This window comes from Malaya genurostris, chromosome 1 (genome assembly GCF_030247185.1).
Source record: "Malaya genurostris strain Urasoe2022 chromosome 1, Malgen_1.1, whole genome shotgun sequence".
Lineage (NCBI taxonomy): Eukaryota > Metazoa > Arthropoda > Insecta > Diptera > Culicidae > Malaya > Malaya genurostris.
In genome coordinates, this window is record NC_080570.1 from 1,987,391 (window position 1) to 2,007,090 (window position 19,700).

General features: G+C 36.3%; 2 protein-coding genes across 7 annotated transcripts in view; both read right to left on the reverse strand.

Annotated features, from left to right (window-relative positions):
- Positions 1-19,700, reverse strand: part of LOC131429407 (nucleolysin TIAR) — a 717,709-nt gene that overhangs the window by 411,296 nt on the left and 286,713 nt on the right. The gene's annotated exons all lie outside the window — the stretch shown is intronic.
- LOC131429443 (uncharacterized) lies at positions 3,414-4,717 on the reverse strand. The gene is made up of 2 exons (XM_058593562.1): positions 4,439-4,717; positions 3,414-4,380 (listed from the first exon to the last, which is right to left on the reverse strand). The coding sequence occupies exons 1-2, from the start codon at positions 4,643-4,645 to the stop codon at positions 3,439-3,441; spliced, it is 1,149 nt and encodes a 382-aa protein (XP_058449545.1). The 5' UTR covers positions 4,646-4,717; the 3' UTR covers positions 3,414-3,438.

Here is a 19,700-nt window from a genome sequence, read left to right on the forward strand (position 1 = left end):
CAATAGGTTTATCGGGTCTTCGAAGACATTATCCCATTTACGGCATTCTATCGCTCAATTACCCCTTCTCAAAACCGGTTTTGGTTCCAATTCGCCGGAAATCAACCGTTGCCCACATGACACCACTGGACAGGTGGTGGCAGCGTTTCTATTGGCAACCAATTATTCGCAAATCAGCGGTTGCTTTGTTTGGACAGCACTCTCATTAGGCAGCACCGTTATATCAGTGGTTTCACGCACATTTGATGATTTAATGAACCAGTACGGTCCAACGCTGAAAGTGAATTGAATTTAACTACTATAGAAAATCTGTGCAATTTCGGTGCAACATTAAATCAATTTGTGTCGCTCCCCAAGTAGCAATTAAAACATGTTAGATTAGAAAAAATAATATAAGATGTTCAATAGGTGTCTCATAAGAGTATTTTATGTTTGGCAGGTTGATGTTGTTTCATATGAGCATTTCAAAGCATTTAATTGTTTTACAGTATTCTATTTCAATGTATTCCCAACTTTAAAATAAGATGTTGTTCTTGATAGTAATAAGTCCTTCTACAAAACAAGTTAGATATGTACTTTTGAGTTAGATGTATCATGCATGTAATAGATAGGAATTTCAGATGATTTTAATAACTATGTTGGAACATCGAAGATCTAGTTTTCTCTAAACATACCAAGTATTCAGACGATGTTCTATTAGTGATTTTAGCGTGTGTTAAACATCTTAAACTTAAAAAATATTTTTTATCTTGCAAAGGCTTGCGGTAGCTCAATCAGTTTTGTCGCGAATATAGTGCACAGTACATTTGGAAAAATGTTTAGTGATAATCACCTTTGGAAAAATATAAAAAGAAACGGTGCTTTTCGACTAAAAAAAATGCAATGATTAAGAAGGCATTGAATAATCTAGATATCGCTGAAAACAAATCTATTTTCACTTCGGAGGTGGATGGGAACAGTGAAATACCACAAATGGAAAACTCACACATCGTATCGTGGCCGGAATTTCAATCAAGTACGATGGAGGATATTGAAGAAGAATATGAAAACAATGATATCGATGATTCAAGCCTGAACAATACCTCATTGAAAAGTAATATCTATGATTTGCGAGAAGACTTAAAATCATGGGCTATTCAGCATCAGATCAAACACACTGCCATAAACTCACTTCTAAATATATTGAAATCAAACGTTCATGACAATGCTTTACCAAAAGATGCCAGAACTCTTGTACAAACACCCTCAAGAACAAATGTTTTAGTAAGCGAAGAAACAGGTGGTAAATATTGGCATTATGGCTTGGAGCACGCACTTATAAATGTTCTGTCAGCGAGTGAAAAACATGTTTTAAAACAAGTTTCTTTAAACGTAAATATCGATGGACTGCCAACTTTCAAAAGTTCAACATTATCGTTATGGCCAATATTGGTAAACATCCATGAACTTAAATTTATTCCACCTCAGGTCGTTGGAATATTTTGTGGACAATGTTAGAAAATTATAAAAAAGTATATTAAATATGTCTACAACACGTTTCTTCTATTTTTAGATAAGCCAAAAAATGTAAATGCATTCTTACGGCCTTTCGTTGAAGAACTAAATGTTGTGTTGCAACAAGGAATCAGAATAAGCAGTAATATTATAAAAGTTTCGTTGCGGTGTTTTATATGTGACACACCCGCTCGAGCCATGCTACGAGGTAATTAATAAATTAATCATACAATTTATAACTTTTGAAAAAAACTTGTTATCAGGTGTGATTGGACATAACGGATATGGATCATGTCAAAAATGCAAAACTGATGGAGAATATTCTCATGCGTTCGGAAAAATGATATTCCCACAGTTGGACGCACCCCTACGAAACGACGAGGAATTTCGAACAAAAGCAGATGAAGGACATCATAAGTTCACAAGCATTTTGGAGAATATTCAAGAATTAGATATGATTAAAGACTTTCCCATTGGTGATTCATTGCATTTGATTGACTTAGGCATCACAAAACGGTTCCTAAGTGGATGGAAAACTGGTACACTTATGTCGTTTTTGCTTGAGAAAACTGAAACTGACCCAGGGTAGTTTCATCAAACAAACGCTTTTCACGAAACTGTGTTGTTTACGCGCTTAGCAACGGCGGTTTGAGCAAACCTGATATAACAACCAGGTTCGAAACTGACTCGATTTTCAGTTCAACAACGTTAAAACTAGGTTCGAAACTAGCTTCAAACAAACGGTTTGGCAGCAGTTAGGGTGGAAACTGGGTTAGGTTTGGTATCAAGCGAAAACGACATTGATAACATGAAAGCCAAATGGTCCTCGTCGGAATCTCAGCAAGTCAGCAATTTTATGATTGGATGTAAAATGCCAAAGGAAATACTAAGACCAATTCGGGGATTAGAGCACCTTTCTCGATGGAAGGCATCAGAATTCCGAACATTTTTACTGTACATAAGCATAGTGGTTACAAAAAAATATTTTATCTGTTAGAACATTATCGAGCATTTTCTTCATTATTTTTGTGCTATACAAATCTGTGTTCGTCATGAGCAAAGCAAGCAGAATTATAAAATAGCAAAATCGTTACTAACAGATTTTCTCAGAGGTGTAAAAGTTTTATATGGTGAGCAAATGTTCTGCAGTAATATGCACAATCTAATCCATTTAATTGACGACGTGGAAAGATTTGGACCGTTGGACTCGTTTGATGCTTACCCATTTGAATCGAGACTATATTATCTCAAGAGAATTATAAGAAGTGGAAATTTGCCACTTTCTCAAGTAGCTCGACGAATAGTCGAAATCCAACAAAATTTATCTACTCAACCAGATTCGGACTTCACAAACAACGAACCTATATTGAAATATGAAATAGACAGAAAAAAATTACCTAATGACATACTTCATTATCTTCAAAAGCACCGACTACAATCATATGCCTTCTTAAAGCTCAAAACTTTCTGTATTAATATTAATTCCAATTCAGATTGCTGGATTCTAACAAAGAAAAACGAAATAATCAAGGTATCGAGTATTTTGCACAATAACCGCACAAAAACGATTTCATTATATGGCAATGCTCTCGAGAAAATTGTTGATTATTTTATAAAACCCATAAAATCATCCGCTTTGCAAATATATGCATCAAATGTAGAACTGAAACCTCCCGCAAATTACGCACTTAAAGAATTATATTCAAAAATGGTATGCGTCGAAATCAGAGAAAAGTGTTTACCAAAATGTTTATTCCTACCACTGATTCATACGCTACAACAAAACGTTTACAATTAATCTGTTCAATACTTATTACTTCAAGGCGTTTCATAATAAATAACTGAAAATACATGTTATTTTTCCAAAGATTTCTTTTATTATTTCTGAAAAATTAAGTAGAATTAGTTAAAGGTAGTAAGTTTAATATGATTCATTTGCTTCTACTAATTATCTGCATTAGATTCTGAGCTGCAACTAGTGTCACTCTTGCCATCGTCGTCTTGTGATTCTTCACTCGTAATCGAATTATTATCCAACTCATTTCTTTCCATTTTTATATTAGGGATAGCAGCGTCGTTTACATTCTTACCCTTTTTTGGCTTTTTGACTAATACATTTTGATTATCATCAATATTGTTTGGATTTTTACGTTTTCTTGTATAAGCTGCACGACCTCCTTTGCCAGACTCGAATCGTTTAATTTCTGTGTTTTTCATCCGTAGAAAATTAGAGAATGATTTATTATTACTCTCTTCAGTAAACTCGAAATCTGCCGCTCTTATGACTAAAAAAACGAAATGAACGAAATTTGGGAAGTTTCCTCTGAAACTTTCATTATGGCCACTATGACTGCCATCTGAATTTTTCATGAGTCTTGGATTTCCCTGCCAAGAAAACGGTTTGAGAATCTTTGGAGATAATATTTTACGTAGGAAGGTTTTAAAAAAGGGCGTTCCTTCACGCTTTCCAGTTAAATTAAATATCGATTTACAATATTTGAGTATGCGATTTTGAAAATTGTCGTCTTTTAACTTTTTTTCCAGTAGTATCAAATCTTCCTTTGTTTGTAGTGATAAAAATTCCTTACATCCTGAAAAACTCTCAGTTTCTGGTTTGATTGTAGTCCGACTTGAATCATTTTTTTTTGTCATGAATTTATCCATGTTGGCCATAAAATTTGTCATTTGCAGTGTAAGAGCTTTTATTGCTTTTATTTCATTCTCTATATCGTCGAGTCGATTTATTACTTCTGTAACATGACAACAACGTTTATTAAAATCGTTTTCATCTTCGGTTGCGTTTTCATTTAAAGCAGGTTCACATATTAGAGGCATTACAGCTCCATTTTCAAGTTGAATGTATTCAATGTTGCTTTCACAGATGATCTAGTTACAAGACATAACAATATTTTATTTTTATCGTATTAGTCATGACATAACTTACCTGCTGATCTGCCGACTGCGTTTGTGTGTGATGTGAAACGGAGAACGGATTTTCGGTTTCAATAGTCATCACGGAACCTAATGATGCCGCATCCGATAAGACCTGGTTTGATGGAACAGGTAAACTCGTAGGTAGCGCAACTTTAGCACTAGCAGAATCGAACAAAGCACAAGACTCCGGAGTCTGGGACACATGTTCGGCCGTCATAGCCGTAAACGTTTCTCTATTTTCTTCGGTAGAAACCTGCGTCTAAAACATATAATAAAAAAATAAAATTGTTCCTTATGTCGTTTTCGCTTGATGTCAGACCTAACCCAGTTTCCACCCTCATTGCTGTCAAAGCGTTTGTTTAAAGCCAGTTTCGAACCTAGTTTCAACGTTGTTGAACTGAAAATCGAATTAGTTTCGAAACAGGTGTTTATATCAGGTTTGCTCAAATCCCCGTTACTAAGTACGAAACCAAAACAGTTTCGCAAAAAGTGTTTGATTTATGAAACTACCGTGGGTCAGTTTCTGTTTTCTCAAGCGGAAATGACATTATTAATTAGTGTTTATCTTACCACACTTTGTAACTCATATGTGTTAGTAATGAATTTTCCTTTGCTTTTTACCGGATTCTTTCGAGTTCCAACGCCTTCAACATCCTCAGAATCCGTGATAATTTGTAATTCCGCCAATATTTTTTCTGCTTCAGTGAAACTATTGGCTCTTCCAACCACCTTTGCTTTTGTAGCAACCCAAGAAGAACCTGGCTTCGTGTTAGGATTTCTTGACAAAGAAACTAAACCTTTTGGAGGCCAAAAGACACATTTGTCACCGGTCCAATTTTCAGGAACAACTGTAAGCGAGGGTTTAGATTTTTTTCCCTTTCGGGTTTGCACTACCGCGAACATTTCACCACACGAAATTAGTTTATTCGAAAACACTTTCTTTTTATTTTTCCTTGAGTAGCTGTCAAAGCGAGAGCGGTGAACTGTGAGACAGTGTTACTGGTTTTTTTTTATTTTCGACTTATTAATCGGTTTATGAGTCCAATATACAAAAATATACACTTGATTTGCATTTTACAGTCTAATGCATAATTGAATTTTAACCTAAAATAAACAATCAAATACAAACGATTCTTAAAATCATTACTAACATGACAAGAATAACAAATGTTCTTATAATGTTTTATATACAGTATTGCACGAGTTTATTCAACGTTGATTAAACACATGTTCGATTAGCTTTCTTAAAGGAGTTAATGGCACTTTGGTAACGTAAATGAAACAATAAAAATGGAGGAGCGATTTTGTTATCATGAACAGTAATCGTCACAAGAAATGGACTCTCAAGTCTATGATAATACGATTATGTAGAGAGAAAATAATTATAAATGCTATTTTAGAAGCATGGTACAATTTCATTGAATTGAATATAAATTCGTAGTACTGATCATATTTGAAATGTTATAAAACTCTCCTGTAGTGACTGGAACTTAAATTATGGGACATACTGTTAAATGTCGACCGTTTCATTTATTAAATGGCAATGTTGATTTGGGGTTTTAAACGTCTTTTACAGCATTTAGAATTAGAATGGAAGTATACCTTTTCACTATAATCAATAATCTATTCTTTATTAAATGTTTTAGAACATAAACAATGCATAACAAATTTAATTTATCCAAATAAGTTATTAGTTCTAATTCAAAACAAACCTTTCCAAGTAGCGCGTCAAAATTCTGAAGGTATGATAGCACGTTTCACGGTAAAATATGATTCGTATGTGTTTTTAGCTCGCAAATATCGCACAATAATTTTATCTGTATTTTCGTATATTTATAATCACTAAAGATTTAGAGAGTTCTCGAAACTTCAAACTTTAACTAAAAACATTGCTGGAACATTATTCTTGGAAATTAAGTTCGATTCGTTTTTGCATTCAAAAATTAATTCGTTCTGATGTTTGTGATTGGATTTTAGCATTCCAAACTACTTCAGAAACATCTTCAACTTTAAAAGTGAAAATCGATCACATTCAGATAGAATCGCTTATTTCATCATTCAAAACATCCTAAATACGTGTTGAATCAAGTTTTTTCAACCAAAATAAATGTTCTTGGGAAATGTTCAGGAACTAGTAATAAACCAAGGAACTTGTTCTACATCAAACGTTAAACTGCGCTTTTTCGGTCATACAAAAGTACCAATACATGTTTTTTCAGCAAGCAAAACTTGTTTCACATCAAGTTCAACGTGCAATACACAAACAAAGTATGCTACTTGGGTCTCTATCTCTCTCTCTCAGATTACATACATTCATAAACAATGCAATCCAGGTTCGTTATTTCTCTACCTAAAAACACCCCTTTTCATTACGCATTTCAGCAAAAGGTTCGAAGCACTTTGAAACAGTTTGTCAAAATGTGTGTAAAATGAAGCATCCGTGGTTTTCCTGGTCCAAGTTGGTTGACACAAAAAGTGATGGTAGAAAAACTACCAAACTGCTCAGCTGGAGACTGACCGATTCGTCCCGGTTAGGAGACTGTGAAATGCATGTTCCCCTAGTTCCCAATCACGAGGAGGAGGTCGCTTGGTCGGTCTTCCACGTTTTGCCTGCCCGAGACTGCTTATTTGCGTTTTGGGTTGTGTGTATTTTTGCCTGTCAGCATATGCACACACTCGCACTTGCCCTCGCAGTCTCTGTCTCTGTCTCATCTTCCTGTGTCCTCCGTCGGGCTCGCACAATAAACGTGTGGTGCATGCATGCAACTCCGGTCCTTGCTGTCCTGAGCTACATCCTGAGCTTGGTGTGTGTCTGCATGAGTAAATGCGTTTTCGTACTCGGCTTACAGATATATTTCCTGTCTAGCTTTCATTCGATACAAGTTATAGCTGCTTTTAGCTGTCACATGTTAAAAAATTTATGGGAGGCTTTTTGGGGCTTTTCTACATGACCTCCCGTGGACTGCAACCCGATCCCGAAAAGGCCATATATTTTTGGCTGGCAGTGAATTTTCCCTGAACCGAGTGCACCCCGGTCATTCGGAGGAACCTTTAGGAAGTCATCCCCGTCGGTTGGAACTTTCTCTAAAATATATTGTATCAACATACGTAAGTTGGCAGACGCTTCCCGGTTCCCGGTTCCGGTCCTACTAGGCTATTGACCACGCAGCAGGCTGGCCAAATTGTATGCGTTGTTGAATGACCACCGTAGCCATTCCAGAGGCTCGTATCTCTTACCAGTTTTGGGAACGACCGGAGGAACGGTTCTTCTTTTATCTCTAGAATGGTCATATTTCTAAATTACTGGTACAATGCCACCAAGATGGCGTTCTTTGAACGTACATTTCAAATTCTAATGCTCATTGAATAATGTACGAACAGTAGCGACAGTAGTTTAAGTGGACACAACTTCGAGAAAGACAATCCTACATTTCTGTATTGTTCATTAATCATTCAACAAAGCGCACGAAAATCCTTTGAACTTTTCTAGTGACGTTCACCATTTGCAGCCCCATCGCAGTAGACACTGACAAACGTTTCACCAATTCCCGACTGCTGTAACACCGCCAACCACCACCGCCACCGTCCACAAGTGATGAGGTGTAGGCAAAGCTTACTCGCGCGTGAACTGCAAAACTAATGAAATCATGGCACTCTTTGCATCCTCTATTTACACCAGTTGTTGCACCAAAGCACAAACATGCACACATGTACACACAGAGGCACCACAAACAAAACTATCAGTCGTAAAATTTAGCGAAAAACCCATTGTGCACATCCCGCATGGAAAAAGTTCTCGCTTTTAATTTGTATCAACATAAACTTTCAAGAAATTTACAGTTTTATTATGCTGCAGTGCGGAGCTTTTTTTTTGTTTTGTTTCTTGCTGTTGTTGTTGTTGTTGTTGCTTTCCTACGGGCGTACGGGACAGCCCAGAAAAATCCACGCCATTTTCCTCCCCTTCGTCAACTCTTTCGGCGGGTGTCGTCCTCTTCGGTGCAGGCAACGACAGCAACAAAAAAAGAAGAAAGAAAAACAAAAAGCAAACCGTTGCTTGCCGTGCAGAGCAATTGCATGCAGATTTGGTCCGGGGCTTCGGGGAATGACAGACAGAGACAACAGCTGAGTGCACTTTTCCCCGTCGACTGTCGGAACATACCTGGGTGGAATACAAGTCGAGTCGGAGGTCGTCGGAGAACGTTGTTTTAATTTAAATCCTCCTCCTCCGTTTTCCCCCCCTCTCCACCATTTCCTTCTCCACAGCAGATTAGATGTTCCGGCAAGATTACAGTAGATTTTGCTTATAACCATCTTTTAACCCTCTAGGCGACGAACTTTTTTTCTTCTCTCTCTCTCTCACACACACTCTTTTTCTGTCTCAGTCCATTTAATGACACGTTCTGTACTTTACTATAAATTTATAATTTATGAGTAATTCGAGGGTTGTGTGTTGGTTCGTTTGGAAACCGCACCGGAATTACCGAGCTCAAAGTTCCACTGCTACAGGGTTAATCATGCCGCTTGTGTCCTCTCCAGCAAATGCTAATATAAAGGGAAATTTTTAGTAGTTCCTGGTTCGGTATCCAGATGCAACATCGGTTATCGCATCGTACAGAATAAATGATAACCGACTGTCCGGCGATCGTAGTACGATTCAAGAGACAAATTTTAAAACACAAACGGCACACGGTAAAACACCAGATAAGAGATAAGGTTGCCCCGGACGGATGAACACGAAGAACCCGACCCGAATACGGGGTGGTAAAGCACACAAAAACATGAGCACTTTTTTTTGTCAGCGAATTTGAATTAAGTTTTCAAATTAGAATTAGAAAATCGACTACGTCATGTAGTACCACAAACAAGTCATGCATTTTATGTTATGTCATGTCATGTCATACTATTTTTGCTTTTTATGCCGTGTCAAGACATGTTCTGTTATTCCATGACATTTGATGTAAAATCATGAATGTCATTTCAGAGCAAGTCATGACATGGGCATGTCATGTCATGCCATGTCATGTCATGTCATGTCATGTCATGTCATGTCATGTCATGTCATGCCATGTCATGTCATGCCATATTATGTCATGCCAGAACATGTCAAGTTTGGACGAATTTGAACAAATTTAGACGTTATTCTTGTCTGAACAAATCCAGAAAAGTCTGAACAAATATGAAAGTTTGAACAAATCTAGACAAGTCTGATCAAGTCCAGTGCTGTAAAACTTCATTCAATTCAATTGAAACTGAATGTGGAACACATTGACGATCTCTCTAATGCAGTAAACTTCACTCTCTGACACACACAATGTTTGCTGACGGCCCGAACGGGCAGCATTCAATTCATCACTCGTTTCTCTTCAATCGAGGCTCAGTGTTGATCTCTTGAAATGACAAAATATCTCTTTCAATAGTGTGAGAGCGGCCTTCAAATGAGGTTCATGTAAACATTCGAATTGGTTCAAGAAAATAGATGAAAGACAAACCAGATAGATGAAATATCAATCACAGAATACACATAAATTAATTGTTTCCTCCTTCAGTTTTCATTTTTAATACTTTACTTCATTTATAATTCTATTTGTTCGAATTTGCTTACTACCAAGAGCGAAGGCATTGAAATAGGTAGACTACTTGGCACTCGAAACTGAGCAAGCAAAACTTCAAATGACTAGATACGATTATTCAACTGACGATGAATTCCGGGAGCTTCACTTGAAAATGGCAGCAAAAGTCAAATGAATTAGTAGGGATATGCTGACTGTCTGCGGCCATAAATTTCATTTTCATCTTATTTTATTCGATTGAAAATGAAATTTTACCGCACTGATCAAGTCTAGACAAGTCTGAACAAATCTAGACAAATCTGAACGAATCTAGACAAGTCTGAATTAGTCTAGACAAGTCTGAACAAATCTAGAAAAGTTTGAACAAGTCTGGACAAATCTAGACAAGTCCGAAAAAGTCTAGTCAAGTCTAGACAAATCTAGAAAAGCCTAGACAAGTCTAGGCAAGCCTTGACACGCCTAGACAAGTCTAGACAAATCTAGAAAAGACGATAAGTCTAGTCAAATCTAAACAAGTCCGGTTAAGTCTAGACAAGTCTAGGCAAGTCTGGACAAGTCAGGACAAGTCTAGTCAAATTTAGTCAAGTCTGGTCAAGTCTAGATAAATCTAGACAAGTCTAGACAAATCTAGCCAAGTCTAGGCAAGTCTAGACAAGTCTTGATTAGTCTTGTCAAGTCTGAACAAGTTCGGTTAAGTCTAGACAAGTCTTGACAAGTCTAGACAAGTCTGGAAAGTCAGTCTTGACAACTCAAGTCAGGTCTAGACAAGTCTTGACAAATCTAGACAAGTCTAGACAAATCTAGACTAATCTAGACAAATCTAGACAAGTCTAGAAAAGTCTAGTCCAAATCTGAACAAAATCTAGACAAGTCCGAACAAGTCTAGTCAAGTCTAGACAAATCTAGAAAAGCCTAGACAAGTCTAGGCAAACCTAGACACGTCTAGACAAGTCTAGACAAGTCTTGACAAGTCTGGACAAGTCTAGAAAAGTCAGGAGAAATCTAGTCAAGTTTAGTCAAGTCTGGTCAAGTCTAGATAAATCTAGACAAGTCTAGCCAAGTCTAGGCAAGTCTAGAAGAGTCTTGATTAGTCTTGTCAAGTCTGAACAAGTTCGGTTAAGTCTTGACAAGTCTAGACAAGTCTGTACAAGTCAGGACAAGCCAAGACAAGGCTAGACAAGTCTTGACAAGTCTGGACAAGTCAGGACAAGTCTAGTCAAGTTTAGTCAAATCTGGTCAAGTCTAGATAAATCTAGACAAGTCTAGACAAATCTAGACAAGTCTTGATAAGTTTAGTCAAGTCTAGACCAGTCAAAACAAGTTTAGTCGAGTCTGGTTAAGTCTAGACAAATCTTGACAAGTCTAGAAAAGTCTAGGCAAGTCTAGATAAGTCTAGTCAAGTCCGGTCGAGCCTAGACAAGTCAAGTCTAGTCAAATCTAGTCAAGTCTAGTCAAGTCTAGTCAAGTCTAGTCAAGTGTAGTCAAGTGTAGTCAAGTGTAGTCAAGTCTATTCAAGTCTAGTCAAGTCTAGTCAAGTCTAGTCAAGTCTAGTCAAGTCTAGTCAAGTCTAGTCAAGTCTAGTCAAGTCTAGTCAAATCTAGTCAAGTTTAGTCAAGTCTAGTCAAGTCTAGTCAAGTCTAGTCAAGTCTAGTCAAGTCTAGTCAAGTCTAGTCAAGTCTAGTCAAGTCTAGTCAAGTCTAGTCAAGTCTAGTCAAGTCTAGTCAAGTCTAGTCAAGTCTAGTCAAGTCTAGTCAAGTCTAGTCAAGTCTAGTCAAGTCTAGTCAAGTCTAGTCAAGTCTAGTCAAGTCTAGTCAAGTCTAGTCAAGTCTAGTCAAGTCTAGTCAAGTCTAGTCAAGTCTAGTCAAGTCTAGTCAAGTCTAGTCAAGTCTAGTCAAGTCTAGTCAAGTCTAGTCAAGTCTAGTCAAGTCTAGTCAAGTCTAGTCAAGTCTAGTCAAGTCTAGTCAAGTCTAGTCAAGTCTAGTCAAGTCTAGTCAAGTCTAGTCAAGTCTAGTCAAGTCTAGTCAAGTCTAGTCAAGTCTAGTCAAGTCTAGTCAAGTCTAGTCAAGTCTAGTCAAGTCTAGTCAAGTCTAGTCAAGTCTAGTCAAGTCTAGTCAAGTCTAGTCAAGTCTAGTCAAGTCTAGTCAAGTCTAGTCAAATCTAGTCAAATCTAGTCAAGTTTAGTCAAGTCTAGTCAAGTCTAGTCAAGTCTAGTCAAGTCTAGTCAAGTCTAGTCAAGTCTAGTCAAGTCTAGTCAAGTCTAGTCAAGTCTAGTCAAGTCTAGTCAAGTCTAGTCAAGTCTAGTCAAGTCTAGTCAAGTCTAGTCAAGTCTAGTCAAGTCTAGTCAAGTCTAGTCAAGTCTAGTCAAGTCTAGTCAAGTCTAGTCAAGTCTAGTCAAGTCTAGTCAAGTCTAGTCAAGTCTAGTCAAGTCTAGTCAAGTCTAGTCAAGTCTAGTCAAGTCTAGTCAAGTCTAGTCAAGTCTAGTCAAGTCTAGTCAAGTCTAGTCAAGTCTAGTCAAGTCTAGTCAAGTCTAGTCAAGTCTAGTCAAGTCTAGTCAAGTCTAGTCAAGTCTAGTCAAGTCTAGTCAAGTCTAGTCAAGTCTAGTCAAGTCTAGTCGAGTCTAGTCAAGTCGGATTCAAATCCAAATCAAATTCAAGTTGAATCCACAGAAATTAGAAAAAAGCTTACGCTTGAGTAAAAAATTATAGCGAATATAGACCAAGGCGAATGGAAAACCAATAAAAATCAACTAGAACGAAAGTCCTCCGTTTTTTTTTGTACCCCAAAAATCACATCTCACACAAAAAAGTAAACAATCGTTCACGTTGTCATCATAAGCTAGAAAATTGACATAAATGAAAGCTTAAGAAGAAAAAACAAAACAAAGCAAAAATGAACCCAAATCCATCTGAACTGTTATTTTTTCATTCGAGAAGACGATCGTCACCACAGTCTTCCAAACCCTAGCTACTAGCTGAAGACAGTTCCAGTCGACAGTCTTTATTCCGACACCTTCAGTTCTAACTCACAAAGCAGGCCACGCCATCGAAGAAAACCGTGTGCATCTCTCGTTGGCAAACTGCGACTCCTTCTGTTGACGTGGATTGCTTCGATGAGAGCAGATGAAAAGTGCGCGAAAAAGAAAACGGTTACGCTGGCTGTATTGCACCCTCGTCGAATGGTTTGAATTTTTCATATAGGACCATATATTATTTTTTATATTTCATACATTTAATATTACGGAGAGCGCATTTTTGCCGCTGCTTTCGACACTGCAGTACCGCCCGCCTGTCGGCATGCAGCTTCCTGTGCATTCTCTTCACCCCTCGAGGCAGGAACGGGTTCGTTTGATGATGGAAAGAAAAGGAAATTTCACCCGTTATCAGTTCGGTATCAGTAGAAAAAAACTGCATGAAAATAATAAATAATGTGTTTTATATTAAAACACCAAATAGACGAGGAGGTAGCTTCCGTCTCTTGTTCATACTTTCTCTGTGTGCTCTGCAGCGAACTTTTCCAGCACCACGAACAGGAGGAGAAACGTGTGACTTTTCGGAGCCAATTTTCCGGAAGCCATCGCTGGAAGAATGCACCGTTGTGTGAAATTGGGAATAATAGATCCGAAGATTAAACGTTAGATCGTGGGAAAAAGCGGTCCACGGAGAAGACTTTTACGGTTTGGTGGTTCGTACATATTGGAAATTTCGCTACTTTATCTGATGTGTTATTTACGTGGCAGTACAAGATAAAACGACAGAATATAATGCAAAGTTTACTTCACAATTAGAACAGGGGAGTGGGGGGTGCGCAGATGAAATCCAATCAACGTTCGGAGCTCTATTCGCTTGACTCGCACCGCGTTATTAGATCAGTCTTCGGTGATAATCCAACACAGAGCCTCTTTCGTTTGATCTATCAATACACCTTACAGTCCGCGCCATTTCTTCAATCTCGGGGAGGGTAATTCACTTTTGCTAATCCAACCAACGTCCACAAAGTTTCCAGTGTCGTCCCCCTTTCGCCGGTTGAAATGAACTGAAAACCCCTTTTTCCGTATGCAAATTCAATTGAAAACGAAAAGTGATCCACCACCACCACCAACAACAACAACAACAACAACAACGAATAACAAATAACAAAACGTAGTTACCTCAGCAACCCGCGCCAAATGGTGATGGTTGATAACGAGACAAGTGTCACAAAGACTACTAAGATTGGGTTCTCTTACGACACTTTTCGAAACTTCCACCGAGGGGTCAAAAGGTGCACGTACATCCTCGACCCTACCAGGAATGGAACGGAATGGCCTTCGCTGGAGGTTCGGGCATTCGGTAGCGCTATGCCACACAGTCAGTTGGAACCGAATTTGTGGGGGGAGGCATGTTGGGATGGGGTTGACTCGGGGACGTTAAAAGGATTTTCCCATCAGAATTTTATGACGGGCATGCAAATGTCGCATTACATGACAGGCAGGGCAGAGCACGAAAGGACAGGCAGGCAGGCTGCCAGAAAGCACTATGAGATTGAAAGCCGAAACTAACACCTCCATTATGTCAATAAGTTTGGATTTTGTGCTCGACCGACCGACCGACCGACCGACTGCTGGCACCAGCCCCCAAATTCGGGATCTGCATGTTTCTACTACGAGGCTTTCGTAGTGTGGATGAGTGCGTGACAATTCAAGTGCGTCCGGGTAGAATCAAGAACGGATGGATGGAAAACGGAAACGTTTAAAGGATGTGGCCCTGGACAGTAAGTTGTAATGAGCCGGGAATGTCGGTGAATGTCTCCGTAAATTTGACGTTTCTTTGAAATCAATGAAATTTACATTTTTGATTATCAAAAGACGAGCTACATCATAAATTCATACCTTCAGAAACACTCAGCCAATTTTACAGATTTTTGACCAAATTGATGTTTCAAATAATATACAGTGAAAATCAATCAATGCTTTAGAAAAGGTTTTAGATTCGAATTTTTCTTCTATACGTTACATTCCTTTAAAAATTTTCATTTTTTCGCTATTTCATCTTTTCCTTTTGGTAAGTTTCTCGTTAGTAGTGAAGAAAAGTAGAAAAACATTTCATTTATTACCGTCATAGTATTATTATTTTTCCCAAGCTAGCTGATTTTCAGAATGCAAACTGATACGAATTTGTTCACGTCATAATCAGATGGATACCAAGACTACGGAAATTCAATAAAAAATTATGCAATTCTTTAACTAATTGTAGTAAATTATCAATGTAACGTATCGAATATAAGCTACCGAAGAACCAAAAATCAGAAGATCCAAATCAATCACAAAGAAACATACGAATCAGAAAATCCGAAAGAACAAGAAGAGTCTAAGAGTAAGGAGAACAAAAAAGTAATTCTTTCAGAAGAACCAAAAAAAAATAATAACAAAATGAATTTGAAAACCAGGAGCAGAATTGAAAAAGCAAGAGCTGTTAAATAATGTGAAAAGAACATGAAACAATAGAAGCAGAACATAAAAAATAAACGAGAATAAAAAGGTGAGAAAACTAAAAAAGATAGCAACATAAAAAGAACCAAACCAGCCGAAAGATACAAAAAAATTAAATATCGAATAAAAAAAACAAAATCAAACAATAAAACCCAAGAGTAAGCATAGAACCACAATTATGAATAAAATCATAACCAAAAAGATCCAGGTCAATCAAAAGATCAAGAACTAAAAGAACCAAAACAACCAGAAGTGTCAAAATCACCAACCAGATTACCTAAACTAAACAGAAATAAATATCAAATGAAGCAAAGAAAAAAACAACGAATAAACTAAAAAAATTGAAGGAACAAGAAAAAACCGTCTAAAATCCAAATGCATAAAAAATAAACAAAAGCATTTAAAGAAAAAAAACAGCAACACGAAAAAAACAGAAGTAATGAAACAACTTGAAGAACCAAAAGAACTAGAACAATAAGAGAAAAGAGAAGAACTAGAAGAGTCTTTTGTTTCTTCGTTATTACTGTTCAACTGATTTTTCTCGTCCCTCTGTTCTTCCGTTTCTCTTCGTTCTACTTATTTTTTTTAAGCATTATTATTATTATTTTCATTATTTTTCTTAATTTGGATCTTTTAGTCATTTATTCAATTGTTTCGATTTATTTTTTTAAATTCTTTGCTTCTTTTGTAACATAGAATACAACGAGTAAAACCGAAAGAACAGAGGGGCGAAAAAAACAAAACAACACAAAAAAACTTGCATAATAAAACGAACTAAAAGAACTCAATAAATCAGAAGAGCAAAAAAAAAAAAACAATAAATACATATAAGATATAAAACCATAACACCAAAAAACAAACATGAATAGAACCAGTAGAACCGGATGATGCAAAAGAACCAAAGAAGTTATGAAAAATTGAAATAATAAATCGAATCAAGTGAAAAACTAATTAATTCAAATTAACAAAATAGCTTCCAAAAACAAAGGAATCAATAGAACGAAAACATCCGGAAGAACATGGGTGTGAGAAAAATCAGTTGAACTGTAATAATCAAGAAAGAAAAGAACTAATAGAATAAAACGAACCAAAAGAGCAAAAAAAAAAACAACAGAAATATACAAGATATAAAATCAAAATATAAAACATGAATAAATAGAACCGTACGAACCAAAACAATCAGAAGAGCCAAAATCACCAACCAGATTAATCAAAACAAACGGAAACAAAACAAACATCAAATGAATCAAAACAAAAACGAATAGATTTACAAAATCGGAGGAACAAGAAAAACCATCTGAAATTCAAATGCACCAAAAATTAGACAAAAGCGTTTAAAGAAAACAAAACAGCGACACGAGAAAACATAGAAATAACAAAACAACTCGAAGAACCAAAGAACAACAAAAACATGTTCACCAACCAGATTAACCAAAACAAACGGATATAAATATCAGCTGAATCAAAACAAGGAAGAATAATTTTGAAAAATCGGAGGAACAAGAAAAACCATCTAAAATCCAAGTGCACCAAAAATTAAACAAAAGCGTTTAAAGAAAAAAAACAACAATACGAAAAAAACAGAAATTATAAAACAACTAGAAGAACCAAAAGAACTAGAAGAATAAGAGAAAACAGAATAGCTAGAACAACCAAAATATTCAAAACAACTGATTGAACTAGAAAACAAAAAAATGAATCGAAACAATTCAATAAATTACTAAAAGATTGAAAATTAAAAAAAATAAACAAAGGACCCAAAAAGCTTCAAAAAACAAGTAGAACCGGAAGAACAAAGGGAAAAGAAAAATCAGTTGAACTGTAATAATCAAGAAACAAAAGAACTAAAACAATAAAACGAACCAAGAGAACTACATGAACCAGAAGAGCAAAAAAAAAAACAGAAATATATTATATAAAACCATAAAACCAAAAAATAAAACATGAATGAATATAATCAAAAGAAACCCAATGTAACCAAAGCACCTAATGATTAAATTAGCAAATTGTAAAAAAAAACTGAATTATGGAACACAGAAAAAAACTAACTAAAAAACCATACAATCGGAATAGCGAAAAATGCTTAAGCTTCTGAAGAATTGAAAGAGCTAGATCAATCAACACAAACGGAAGAGAAAGTGAAATCAAATGAATTAAATTAACAAAATAACGAATAAATCAACTATTTTTTTACGATTCGTCTTCGACCAGTTCAAATTGAACTCAAACAGTTCCATTGGAAAACGCTAAGCAGACGTAAACTTAACGCTGTTTGCGAAACACTTACATTCAATTTTAACTGCTCTGCCCTGACGAGTCGAAGACGAAACGTAAAGAATAATTAGAAAGGTTATGTGGCCATAGCACAAAAAGGGCTTTTAACCAAACCTCAAAATAATGCGTAAATCAGAACAACAAATTATTAAAAAAAAAAGATTCTGAAAACTATGATAAAAAAAAAGAAAACTATGAAAGAAACAGAAATACGAGGAAACCTTAAAAACTAAACAATTTAAAGAAATACAAGCATCATAGAAAACAAAATCAAAACAGTTACAAGAATCAAAACAACCGAAAGAATTAGAAAACAAAACAAAAACTAAATGAAAAATTGAACAATAAATCTAAAAAAATGATAAACTAAAAAAATCGAAATAACAAAAACAAAGAACCAAAAATAGCGTTTAAAACCAAGGAATTAATATAACGAGGAGAACCAGAGAAACAGAAGGACGTGAACAATCAATTGAACCTCGATAACCATGGACCAAAATAACTTAAAGAATAAAACATCCCAGCAAACTAAATGAATCAGAAGAACAATGAAATAAACGAGAACTAAAAAAACATAAACCAAAAGTACAAACTCCAAATGCTGCCATAAAAACATAAAAAAACTTGATAAATTTAAAATAAACTAAAGCAGTACACTCTTTGCGCAAAAAAACACGTAACTTCGGAAATCCACGTGAAAAAATCGCAGAACTAAAGAAATTTTTTTTTGCCAAATATCTTAGAAATACATAAAACGCTGGATGTTTGGTGTAATCTAAAACAATTTTTTTTTGAAAGTGTCTAAAAATTGACTTGAAACAAATTTCGGGATAACATCAGATCTCGACGTTTCATATATTTCAGATACAAAACAAGAAAACCGCGTAACTTTGAAAATCCACGAGCCGCATAGAGAAAAACCGCGAAAAAAGACCTTAGTGTTCATGAATAAATTAGTAAATTAAAGACTGCGACTGACCTGAATTCCAGACCAGAACCAGGATTCTGGATCTGAGTTCTTTATCAGCATTATGAACCAAGGTTCCAGACCTGAAATCAGAATTCTGGGCATAGATTTCAAAATTGGATCGGAATTTTGAAACTGAATTCTGCAAAAGAATTTCGGTGCTGAATTAGGGATCTGAATTCTGGACATAAATTTTAAATTTCGATCAAAATTCATGATCTGGATTCGATATCTGAAATTAGAATTGGAATTCTGATCCTGAATTTTTAAGTGGAATTCTGGACCATAATTAGGACCTGGAAATAAATTCTGGACTGGGATTCTTGAACTAAATTTTGAAAAGTTGACATGAATTCTGGAATGTGATTCATGACCAGAATTTTGAATCCAGACCGGAATTCTAGATCTTCTAAACCTAAATTCGGGACCAGAGGTCTGCACCTGGAACAGAATGATAGATTTGAGCATAGGTTCTGAAACTGAGCTTGGAGTGGGATTCCAGACCTGAATTCCGGGGCAGGAATATGAAGTGGGATTTTTTCCCAAGATTCCGGGAATTTGATCTTGAATCTGAATTTCTGGAGCGGGATTTTGGCCCAAGATTCTGAACCGGAAATTTGAGCCTAAATCTGAATTTTTAACACTACTTCTCAATCTGGGGGTTGAACTCTGGTCTTGGTTTCAGGAGCTGAATTCGGAATTTGGACATTGGATTCGATATCTGGACCTATATTTAGGATCGGAATTTTGAACCTGAGTTTTTAAATGGCATTCTGGACCATAATTCCGAACCTGAAAGTAAATTCCGGGTTAGGATTCTTGAACTAAATTCTGCACTTGAAAAGTGGGTATAAATTCTGAAATGTGATTCTAGACCAGAATTCTAGAACCGGGAGTTCTAAATCTCCAAACCTAAAATCGGAACTTGAGGCCTACACCTGGAACAGAACTATAGATTTGGACATGGGTTTTGAATCTCAGCCTTAAACTTGGA

Excerpts from the sequence above, each read along its gene's own strand:
- LOC131429443 (XM_058593562.1), bottom strand. The coding sequence starts at position 4,645 with ATGACGGCCGAACATGTGTCCCAGACTCCGGAGTCTTGTGCTTTGTTC. Across the intron at positions 4,381-4,438 it reads CGCAGTCGGCAGATCAGCAG|ATCATCTGTGAAAGCAACAT; the intron begins GTAAGTTATGTC and ends TCTTGTAACTAG.